The 12,352-nt window shown below is 33.8% G+C and overlaps 2 protein-coding genes across 2 annotated transcripts in view; both read right to left on the reverse strand.

Moving 5' to 3' along the window:
• Nucleotides 1–1,129: 1,129 nt before the first annotated feature.
• On the reverse strand, nt 1,130–5,050 carry LOC119837697 (phospholipid scramblase 2-like). The gene is made up of 5 exons (XM_038363428.1): nt 4,955–5,050; nt 4,023–4,198; nt 3,469–3,610; nt 2,030–2,141; nt 1,130–1,269 (listed from the first exon to the last, which is right to left on the reverse strand). The coding sequence occupies exons 1-5, from the start codon at nt 5,048–5,050 to the stop codon at nt 1,130–1,132; spliced, it is 666 nt and encodes a 221-aa protein (XP_038219356.1).
• Nucleotides 5,051–11,431: 6,381 nt separating this feature from the next.
• LOC119837562 (transcription factor EB) overlaps nt 11,432–12,352 on the reverse strand; it is an 85,280-nt gene continuing 84,359 nt past the window's right edge. The window contains exon 15 of the mRNA XM_038363184.1: nt 11,432–12,352. The gene's annotated coding sequence lies outside the window, so the exon portion shown is untranslated.

The raw sequence follows: 12,352 nt of genomic DNA on the forward strand, positions 1-12,352 counted from the left end.
AGAGCCTGACCAGCTTTTACCATATATGGCGCACCGTCAGAAACAAAAACACATATTTTCTCGTCCATAGAGGAATCGGGAAATAGTGATTTGATGGAATCATTTATGAACCGGGCGATAGTTGAATGGTTTGTTTTTTCTAAAACCTTGCAAGCAACCAAATGGGGAATAGAGGGCTCTTTAGATAATTTCCCAACAATTAGATTCGCTATATATCGTCCACAGGAATCTGTCGTTTCATCTGCCGATATCCATATCAAATCGTTCGAGAGATAGGCGCGAATTTCACCAAGTACTTCTACGTAGATATTTGAAAGGTAGTTTTTTCGAATTGTGGATTCTTCAGGAATTATCTGATTAGTGCAATACTTCTTTAGGAATTTCCTGCATACTTCGTTATTTAATTGGTGGAAAGGTATATTGCAAGCAACAAAAAACTCACACAAATCTTTATTGAATTGTACTTTGTTTGAAGTATCCGAATTAGAAGACGAAATATGAGTTAGCAGTTGTTGACAACTTCTTGCAGGTTTCTGTTTTGCAGCTAAATGTGAAGCAGTACTCACATGTTGATCGATTTGATATTTTTTTGATGAAGGTATTCGCTTTTCACAAACCTTGCAGAAAATCACAGTGCCATCAGTCGTAAATTGGTCTGGATATTTACGACTGATGGCACTGTGATGGCACTTTTTATCCATGATTCCATTAAAGCATGGGTATTTTTTTCACTGGCGGCATTATTTTATTTAAAATAAAATAAGGTTTTCGTAGATAAACAAATACAGCGAGACAAAAACAATTGAATTGCGTTAGGCGCGTGAGTGAAGTAGTAAGTGTCGTACGCCCCTCCCCACCCGCACGCCGCATCCCGCCAACGCCTATCGAGCGCAGAGCGATGCGAGCCAAAAGTTTACATTCAGTCAGCAGTCAGCGCTCGCTGTCGCTGAGTGTGTGCGAGGCGAATGCGTCGATCTGGGTTGTCGACCGGCATAATACAACACGTATTACTATTGAAATAAGCACTCTTTATGAAAATGTACCAAAATATGCAATAATGCTATAAAAATAGAAATATATGCATTTGCATATGCAAATATGCAAATGCATATAATCCGATGTCTAGTCATTACCTATCGGTGACCGGCGCAAAGAACATAGCGTGCAACAGCCCCTGCCAGCGCTTGCAGGTGCTGCCCACGTGCGCACCGTCCGCCCGCTGTATCCTGAACTGTATGTCCCTGAAGAAGCTAATCGTCACCCGTGGACCTGGTGTTAACGTGACGTTTTAGCCTCCACTATTCAGATTTCGCTCTTTTGGATTTTTTAAACTACTTTTTACAAAATTTATCGTATGTATAGTATTATGATGATTGTGTTTATGGGTTCTTCAAACAAATATCTAATGATGTGTTTGCGTGATACACGTTTTAAAGCTGTCTGGCTGTTCCAAATATAAGCTTAAACCACAATAAATCATTATTATTATCGCCATACACTGGCTTTTTAGTAGCAGAAGTAGAATTAAAAGTACTATGTACGGTAAGGATGTACGGTAAGTGAAACCAAAGGATCGTATAATATTACAATCTCGAACTCAAAACATTTACTCATTCAATAAGACTTCTTATAGAAGTACTTTTGAATCTACATAACATAGTTTCAACATTTACCATCGGTTCGGAAAGCAGTTTCTACAGAGAAGAGCAAGCAAGAAACTCTGTAGTTGCTCTTTGAATGTCATGACAATTTTATATTTTAATTCTACATTACGACGAACGTATGTATATATGATGTAACCTCTACAGCTTACAGCATGTTATATAAATGCTTTTATTGGTTCAAGCTTAAATAATAACAATTAAAATGGAAAAACAATGTATAAACACTTAAAAAAAACTAAATTCAGGAATCTGTTCTCTGAAGAGGTTCCTACATGTTTGCTTCCTAACATCATGACTTATAAGTAACTATGTCAGGAAGGTGATGTGAGCGTTGCATTCTGTGACACTCTGATTTCAATACCAACCTTGTAACCAAAATGCCTCGTCTCCGTTCTCGCGCCGCACCAGGTAGATGGGTCGCACCGGCGCCCACTGCTGCTCTATGCTACCGATCCTTCTACCCGGTGGGGAAAATACCTAACAACAACCACGAGGTTAATAGCCAGTCATTGTAACTAACGGGTAAGCTAAACAGGACATATCCAGAACTTATGAAACTGGCTAGAAATGTAAATGTAACATTATATGTTAATAAAATAGGCAGAGATAGATGCCGTGAAGTGTTTGAGTAATGACATAATTAAGTATTGTTGATTTTAACACTAATATTATAAAGAGGAATATAGTATTTTTGTATGTTTATAACGTGAAACGTGTTCACACGGGAACCTATGGACTGATTTCAAAAATTCTTTCATTAGAAAGCTGCAATTTCACTGTGTGACATAGGTTACATGCGTACACGGCGAGAAGCATGTATTTCACAAAATTAATCGTACATGTTATAACTTTCTATGGAACTTATGTATTATGTATATTCTATTGTCACTAATATTCGTTGCCCTTTTTAGCCTATACTTACTGAGTCACAGAGCGATATCATTACAAAATATGAAAACCAATATCATACATAACATAATAAGTGTACTAGCCAGTGCGTTTGTCTCGGCCTCACGTCAGATATACGACAGTGATGCATTACAGGAAACACTGCTGCGTCAATTGTTTTAATATGTTATTGTAATATCAGAGAATAATTAATATATGTGCGTAGATATAACACACTTTATAAGGTAAAAGTCGTCATCATTGAATCACAACAAAATAATTGATAAACAATTTGCCTATAAATAATTAATTTTTTTATTAGAAATTACATAATAAGCAAATGGACTGACTCAATCCATTAAGTTGAAGTTTTTTTCTTCGGCTAACAGCGATTTCAACTAAACTTTTGTACTACAAATACCTAGAAATAGTTCTGTTTAGGAATCTTATTAGAAATCCTTACAACTTTTCTTGATCTTTCGGTCCTGTTAAATTGAAAAGATCTCTGATTCCTTGCCATACTCATACTCTTTGTATTATCGTCGTCTGTTGTCATTATCGGCAATTGAGCTGGTGGGTCGCCTGGTGGTAAGCGCTACCACCGCCCATGAAAAGTTGGAGAGGCGTAAGGTCGATTGCAGACCTTACGCCTCTACAAATGGATTGCCGATTTCAAATTAAAAAGGTATTCCCTTTTATAAAAGTAATGACGAGAGGAATAAAAAAGGAAAAGTATATTATGGGCCTCCGGCTCCCCCACTCACCGAACCAAAAACTGTAGTATGCCACTATTTCACGCTGGTCTTCCGTGGTGGTGTATTACTTACCCGGTGCGAGCTGGAAACGTGCTTGACTATCCAGATAATAGTTATATTTTCAACCTTATGCCATTTGCGTTAGGTGGTTAAGAATTCACCTGTACATTCTGTAGTTGACACGGGAACACTCTGGAGGTGCAGGCGTAGGGCCGATTGATTCTCATCACCTCGACGGAGGAACTGTTGAAAACCCTCAGCTGCAGGGGTCGGAGACCATAGCAGAAATAGCCCACCCACCAGCTGTGGAAGGGGGTTTATTTAAGCTAAATGCTTTTTATTATTTGTGTCCTTAATTTTATTGATATGATAATGCTGATTGCAGATAGTGAGGTGGTGGAATTATATAGGTTAATTTTTAATGTGGTGAAACGTTTAAATCCCATTGGAATCCTTTGAGAACACGGGCGAGGCCGCGGCCGAAAAGCTGCTTTTATTATAACTTTGTGAAAGGAAAATATCAGTAGATCCTTAGACTACCCCATATAACTTCACAAACTTATGAATCCACAAACTTTACGTATTAAATCAGTGATAAAAGATTCATTTGCAATCAAAGTGTAAATACGACAATGAAGTTAGGCTCTTGTACGATACAATATTATTGTACCTGTGCATTATATTCTATTGTAGGTACCTTTTATCTACGCCTTACCTATTCTCTTCTTCAACGGTATAAACCAAGTTCTGATCTGGAGTCCTGACAGAGAAGCGATTCTTCTTGCCCCGGAGGAACAAAACGGCCTTCACTCGCAGACGCTTGGTGATCAACAGGCGGTCCACATCGGTTAGCTCACTTAACACATTTTCTGTATCTGGACTGGCCTGGCTCTAAATATTGTTAATTTATTAATTAGGTGGTTCTACTAGATTGATGATGTACAATAACAAATGGAAATTGTAATGTTTTCAGATTTACAATCAATTACAATTACAATTTTTTTCATAACTGTATGGTATTAGGTTTTCCTAAACCATTAAACTATTTTGGATGTTGCGATTAATTATAATTAAATTTAAATATCGTTAATTTCAAGCAAAACATTTTGTGAAATCATTAGAAAATAAATTGATTAATACATCCAGTTTTCCGCATATGATTTTACTGATTGAATATTATTTCCATAAATATTCTCCTTCGTAAATCTGTTCGGAGAAAATGTTTCTAGAATTTACTGTCTACATTATTTGTGCTTCGATTGATTCACATACTACGCATTATTCTTTAGTTTCTTTCGTGACTCGAATGTTGTTTAAGTAAATCTTATTTCAAGGAACTATATATTTTATATAAAATAATTTAAGCAACGCCTTATTATATGTATCCTTTTTGGGACAAGAAATATATTTTCATTTCTATTTATTTGTTTTGTCTAAAAGAGTTGGTTAGAATATGACTGTATTCAAATCTACAGCATTAACATTATGTTTTAAAATATAAAACAGATAATTTTATGAGCCCTAATTTTTCTAAATCCCACATTTAAAACATGAAACTAAATTCATTTTGTATTTATTGTCCAACATTGTCAGGAAAGTTTGCTGTGTACAAGACACACCAACTCACAAATAAGTCCCCATACTTACTTCAGTTATCGGGTCTGGGACCTCAACGAGAGGCTCTTTGATGACGTCAACATCTTGCGGGACGGAGGCCGGTATCGGCGCAGTTTGCATCATCATGCTTCATATCAACCAGGGAATTTTGTTCGTTCAGCAGATATGCTGACATGTGACACTTGTAAAATAAATACACTATGTGTGTTTAAAGAGTTTTTACTCTTTTTAGTTTGAGGGCACTACAAGAGCTAGAATGACGCACGCACACATTTACACAATTAACAAACGAACGTTTTCGACCGGCTGTGTCGGTACACAGGGCCGCACGCACACGCACGTTACACACTACACACAAACGACACAAACAAGATTACGCGATTTACTAAAAAGCCCTTCATTGAACTATGAAAATAAATCACTATTAAAGTACTATGTTAATTAAAGAACAATTTACCAAAAATCAGAATGATTTTATCCTTAAAATAAATATTTAGAAGTACAGTACACCTATTATATACACAGTACACACATAAAAAAAATCTAAGGATATTTTATATATCACCAAATATCTTAGAATCTAGATGAATTTTCTAATATAGTAAATTTTGCATGTGGTAGTCGAGCACGCTTCCGCACGAATTGGGCCAGATCGTACAGGGGAAGTACCACACCCCCACAGAAGACCGGCGAGATAGCATACTGCTGTATTTCGTTCGCTGAGTGGAGGAGCTGGAGATCCATCCTTTTCTTTATCCTTCCCAGTCCTTTTACTTTATTTCTCTCGTCAATCCTTTCTTAATCCCTTGCCAATTTACAGTCGGCAATCCATTTGTAGAGGCGTATGGTCTGCAATCGACCTTACTCCTCTTCAAATGATCTTGGGCAGTGGTAGCGTTTACCATCAGGCGACCCAACCGAAATCCATTGCGGTCGGTGACATAAAAAAAGCAAGTATCTAAGTAAGTTCAATTTCACTCAAGACTTGCCATCGAAAAAAAAGAGTTCTTTAGAAAACTGTCTATAGGTCTGAAATTCTTAGAAACTGGTGCAAGAAACGAAATAAAAAAAAGCAGCAAACGATTTCATGATACAAATACTCTTAAGTATTATATAAAGCTGAAGAGTTCGTTTGTACGTGCTTATCTCAGGAATAACTGGTGTGATTTGAATACTCTCACTGTTATATAGATCATTTATGGATCATTGTTTGATCAACGTTGATAAAACCGTGGGACACAGCCATATACCATTCGGAGAAGATATTTTAATAACGTAAGGTCTCTAAAGAAATTAAGTAGCTAAATTAATTATGTAGTTAATGAGTAAAATTATTTAAATTTCAATGTGTCGGTAGCATCTGTTTGTTATTCATATTTCAAAAAGTTTTGGTCGCAAAAGTGCAATGAGTAAAAAAAATGCCGCGCCACCACTCCACCCTCTGGTCACGAAAGAGCATAAAAGCGACCCATGCAAATGCATTATTATTAGAAACGGGACTTATTTAAATTTGTGAAAAAAACACAAAATGTATCGCTTTTATCAATCGAATCCGGGAATATACTCCAATTACAATAGATGTAGGGTGACCAGCTATCGCGGGGCAATTATTAATGAATAAATAAACTGAAGTTACGTTGTTGTGTGTGAGAATGGTATTTATTGCCAAAAATATGTACGTGTTAGTTTAAGGTAATTCTTAAGTTCGTTGTTTTTATAAATAATCTTAAATTAAAGTTGGTAAGACCTCTATTGTACCCGAAGTTGTCTGGAAGAAATCGATCTAAGCGATAAGACCACCCAGTGTACTTATGATGTAAGCCTTTATCTATTCATCTCTTTTCTTTTTCTCGATGTTAAATAAGTGCAATAAAGAATAAATAAAATAATAAAATAACAAACATTTTAAAGACTTTTTATTCTCTTCAATCTATGGATCTATTCAAATCTATTCAAATTATACGATCAACGATTATGACAGTTGTGTCATTTGTATATTAGTAATCGTTTAAATTGAAGAAAAATATTGGATTGAGTTGAGAATATTAGGTATATTGCATTTATTTAAAACAACATCTATAAATCCCAAAATATTCAAACATAATGGTTACAAACATTTTAATGTATGTCGCACGCGCCGCATTTTATGCAAAAACGCAAATTTCTACGAAATTTGAAACGCTTCATTGTTGCCGCGCTCGATGAATAAAAATAATCGCAATTTTATTTTTGGGGGAAAAATGCATTTGCTTCAAGTCTGTGCATTATTCTAAGGGAGTGTGCCGGTTGAATACAATTAACGAACGGTTTTATGCAAGCGACAGCTTGAATTAATAAGGATTTTTGCATGGTCAAATAGAAATCGATTCGCAGTCGTTCGCTTTTTGAAAATGGGGCATTTTAATGGCGTCGTAAATTATATTTTGCATATATTTCGGAGCGTCAATAATGTTGAGTTAATCTAGATTAATTGTTTAAATTGTGGATAAATACAATGTTAATTTTTGTCTCGAATACAATCCATGAACGTGAAACTTTTTAAATACATTTTTATAATACTATATACTTAGGTAGATAAAATATATAATTCTCCTTACGTATAAAATAAGCATAATTTAATTATTATGGTTAACATTGATATTTCGTGCACAGATGCGACTTATGTCCATGAAAGCATATAATATATGTTAATAAAAGATAAGAAGCACGAATTTTAATGCAGTTTTAGCGAAAATTATGTATCAGTATTGCAACGATAGTGATGAAGAAATTAATAGATTTAGTCCATAACTGCTTCGAAGAAGTGTGTAATGATTTTCTTATACTAAATAAGAAATTTAAATTAATAAGAATTTTTTTTTAAAATCACAATTCTTGCAATGATGGGCTCAATGCAATTGGCATATTATTTTGGCTATTTATTTATTTTTTTGTTTAGAACCATCATTATTGCTGAATAGAATCTTGTAGCTTCTTATCTTTCAATATACATATTAGAGGGCTAATAAAAATATCTTATAGGCCTTGTCGGATTACATTTTGATAATATACCGAATCCAAACGTAATGGCATCAGAACTAAAGTTTATATGGTATTACTAAAGCAATTACTTAACAAAACTAATCATTATTTTTTTGTCAGATCTAGAGCAAATTAAAATGGGACCACATTGCAGGCACTACCTTTCAAATAAAAAATAATCATAAAAATCGGTTCACCCAGTTATAAGTTATGAGATAACAAACAAAAAAAGAAACAGTCCTCTATCGAAACCATCGGTCTATCTTTTGCTTAACTTTATTAACACTGGAAGCAATGAAACAGTTGATAGGGTGAAATAAAAGACGAGTATATTTTGGTAAATCCTGATTTACTTTTGTACTTCAACAATATTTTTATAATCTCACATAATATAATAACATTCGTACTTAGAACAAAATTGAGTTTGTGCGTTTCGCTCCAAGAAAATAATAATGTACTGACAGTACATTAATCCAATAAGACACTTAGTTGGAATACTAATACTATAGAGGCGTATAAATATAAAATAAAACTTATCAACGAGCCATTGTAATCATAAGACATGATAAATTACCAGTACAAATACTATACAAAATTCCGCATTGGAATGTACTGCGTGAAAAACAATATATTTATTATAAATATGCGAGCGAATAACACAACTCCACGCCACGACAAAATTATAATAAAATCGAAAACAATAATTCTCTATTTCAATATAAATTATTGCAACAAAACTTACCGACCTATATAATACATTCGTTTGTTCGATATCATTGTAGGTGCACGTTTAACTAGCTTCAGACCATGTCTTTGTCTAACGTGTATATGATGGTTTAAAGATTGAGATTGGTAAGTTTTTTTTTTATAGTAATCACACGTAAATCATTACTTTATCGGTCACGATACACGGAAATAAAGATCGTTTGGTTGCCAGACTTAAAAAAAAATTGACAAAAGGTTTTTGTTCGTATTTTAATTTGATTGTATTTAAAATAAAATGTACAAAGCCATGAATATGTACAAATATTGAATTTTTGTTGGAATTGTACAAAACATTCCTTTAAAATGATATATGTATCTAAAAATAGATTTCTAATAAGAAAAAAATGTGCTGGCATTTAAACTAAAACAAAAAAAAACCATCTCAAAATACGTTTCAAGAAACTTAACAAAGTGTAATCCTTAACTAGTGATCTGTTCAACAAATAAATTAATATTATACTTAACAATAAACATCTACTATAAAGGCACTCTTCGGTAATATCTATTAATTATATATTGAACTAAAACATATGTATCACAATTTTATATAGTACTATGTAAAATATATGTATATATATGTTACTCTAAAGGCTCGACTTACGGTAAATCTTGTGACTTTCGAGTTTACCACTTACTAACTGATAGTGGTAAAAGTCCGAAAATAACTATCCTCACTATCGGGTAAATCTTAGGATTTACCTGATTTAGGTAGAATTCAATTCTGGCGTTTTGTGGTCACAGCCTCAATCTGACCTATCCTACATATCCATTACTCCAAGTCTTCTGTATTTTCGAAATAAAAACAATATTATATTCAGACAGAAGCTTGACTTCCGATAATTTCTGTGTTTGAATTGTATTTTTATTAGAATTAACATCAATAAGGTGTGTCTATGCAAATATTTATAATGTACGTTTAAAAAATTTAATAGTCAGCCATACCCCACTTTAACCCCCCCAATATTTTCCCTATATGTTTTTAACGCTCACAAGGAGGCGTTACCACGTGTTTTGAGAAAAACTGCAATATTCAATAAAAAATAGTTGATTACTCTTTTCCATTGGTATCATACTATGTATGACACATAATATTATCTAAGGTTTAGATTTACCAACAGTCGGGCTATTACAGTGACATAGTATATATATATATATATATAATGAATATATATTTCTACAGACAGAATACGTCGAGAAGCACCGCACATTATCTAAATTTATTTACAGCTCATTTCAAATACAGGATGTATTTGCAAGCGAAAAAAAACATTTTTTAATACTTTCATATAAAAATATAATTGATTTTTAACGGTAAAAGCTTTTTAAACACGTGCAAAGACAACCTGTTATTATAAATTATAATATCGCCTCTCTTTCGCCAAATGTTTCGCTTTTAGCATTGTTAATGATTAAGTTATATAGGATATAGCAACCCTGCGATGTGAAACATCAATAAAATTAAGCTGGTAACTTTATATAACCTGTGTAATGTGTGTACGAAAAGTCCAAATGTCCAGTACATTTTGAGTCGATTCCCTTTTTTTAAGTCACCTATATCGGTTTTTTTTAAATTCGGTAGTGCTTACAAGAATATATTATTTAATAAAAAATCGAAAAATACTACACAAAAATATTGCTCACAATTTATTACCACTTCCTTTAAGTATTAAAAAAATCCTCATTTTATTGTCTTTTTAAATATTGTTTATAACAATGGCACCTCCTAGTTTGGTGAACAATCACATTAAGTATCTACTTAAATTGATATTTACAATTTACATAAGGCACTCCAGATTATAAAAGCAGCATTTCATACAAAAATAGAGTCCATTTAAGCATTTATATGATATAGTTTTACTCCTTTTGTACTCGAGCACAGTTTTATAATAAAATTTAATTATCAAAATGTACTTATTTACAGTATATCCATATTTAAAACAGTATTTATTTCGTACGATTTGTTTATGTTGATATATTTATAATTTTATACGTATGTGTATTGTAATACATCGGATAACTTTTAGTTTAAGAATCCAATAAGATTCAAAATTTAAGCTTTAAGTAGTTGTCTTGTAATGTATTTACATAATTTATCTCATCGTCATTTGTATAATATTTTTATTTTAATTGTATAGTTTTTAAAACGATAAATAGTTCAATATGTAAAAATTTCAAAAAATATACTTTAATCGTTTAAATTCTCAAAATTCTCATATAGTGCTTTGTTTAATATTTGTGTATTGATCGCTTTCTAAATAATTTACAGGATTATTTGTTATATATAAAATTCTCGTGTCACAGTTTTCGTTGCCATACTCCTCCGAAACGGCTTGACCGATTTTGTTGAAATTTTTTGTGCTTATCCGGTATCTATGAGAATCGGCCAACATCTATTTTTCATACCCCTAAATGATAAGAGTAAGGCAGAACAGCGTTTGCCGGGTGCAGCTAGTTTGTTATAAATTATAAGAGATTTACAATTAAATAATAATTTGAAGTTTTCCAATACAAAGTGGTAGTAGTTTTCTTACAAAATATCTTTGTATTGCTGAAATATTAAAGTACTAACACGAATAAATTATTGCTTATATTTTAACAATATTTATATTATGATAGGATTTCCGATTCTAATCGAAGATGTAAGTATTGGTATTCAATTCGATAATTTCTTTTAAAGTTTCAATAAAATATTTGTGTTTCTATATATCTGTGTTATATAAACATATAACATTATAAATAGGTTTTGAACTTCATGTTCATAACAAATATAATATATATTTGGCACTGTTTTGCCGCACCATTACAATTTGTAATAGAATAATATATCAACAGTGGCTCTATTCAGACGCACTTTTATAGTGAAGTCATTAACAAGTCTATTTCATTTGGACGCACAAACTTTTTTCTTTATTTCTTTATGTACTTTTCTGGCTCCGTATGTGCGTATCATTACAAAGTTTCATACATTTTAGACGCTGTATGAATGCATTACTGTAATTTATTAAATAAATGGTTGTTTACTGAATTAGCACAGTGTGGACGCACCATTAGAGTTCTATATCCGGTTCAGTGTGGACACCACACGGTAATATCCTAACAACTAGCACAATATTGAGGCACTTCTCATAAGGGCGGTTGCACACACCTATAAACACGTGTGCATAGCGCGTTAAACGCCGCATAAGTGCGTGTGTACTCTGTATAAGAACTGTAAACACAAAAGGGTGTGTGTACGTCGCTTGAGCGCGTGTAGACATCACATATGGTGTAAATAAAGTGTATATATAACGTTTATATATCGAATAAAGTTATGCATATACGCGCACGCACCGTCTTTAAGGCAGATGCACACTGTCGAAGCGCAGTGTACACCACGCAAGGGCCAGTACAAACGATGACGGGGTGCACATACCCTCCTACGCTGGTACACACATAGCCCTTCTGGCTAAAGTGAGGTGCACACACGCTTCTATGCTGGTACACACGTCACCCCGCTATATAAAGCTGCGGGCACACAGGCTCCTACGCCGGCACACACGCCACTGCAATGTGTCGCGGGTGCACACCGGGCCGGGTGCACAGGGCGGGTGCACAGGGCGGGTGCACAGGGCGGGTGCACAGGGCGGGTGCACAGGGCGGGTG

This window comes from Zerene cesonia, chromosome 28, assembly GCF_012273895.1.
Source record: "Zerene cesonia ecotype Mississippi chromosome 28, Zerene_cesonia_1.1, whole genome shotgun sequence".
In the NCBI taxonomy this organism is placed as follows: Eukaryota; Metazoa; Arthropoda; class Insecta; order Lepidoptera; family Pieridae; genus Zerene; species Zerene cesonia.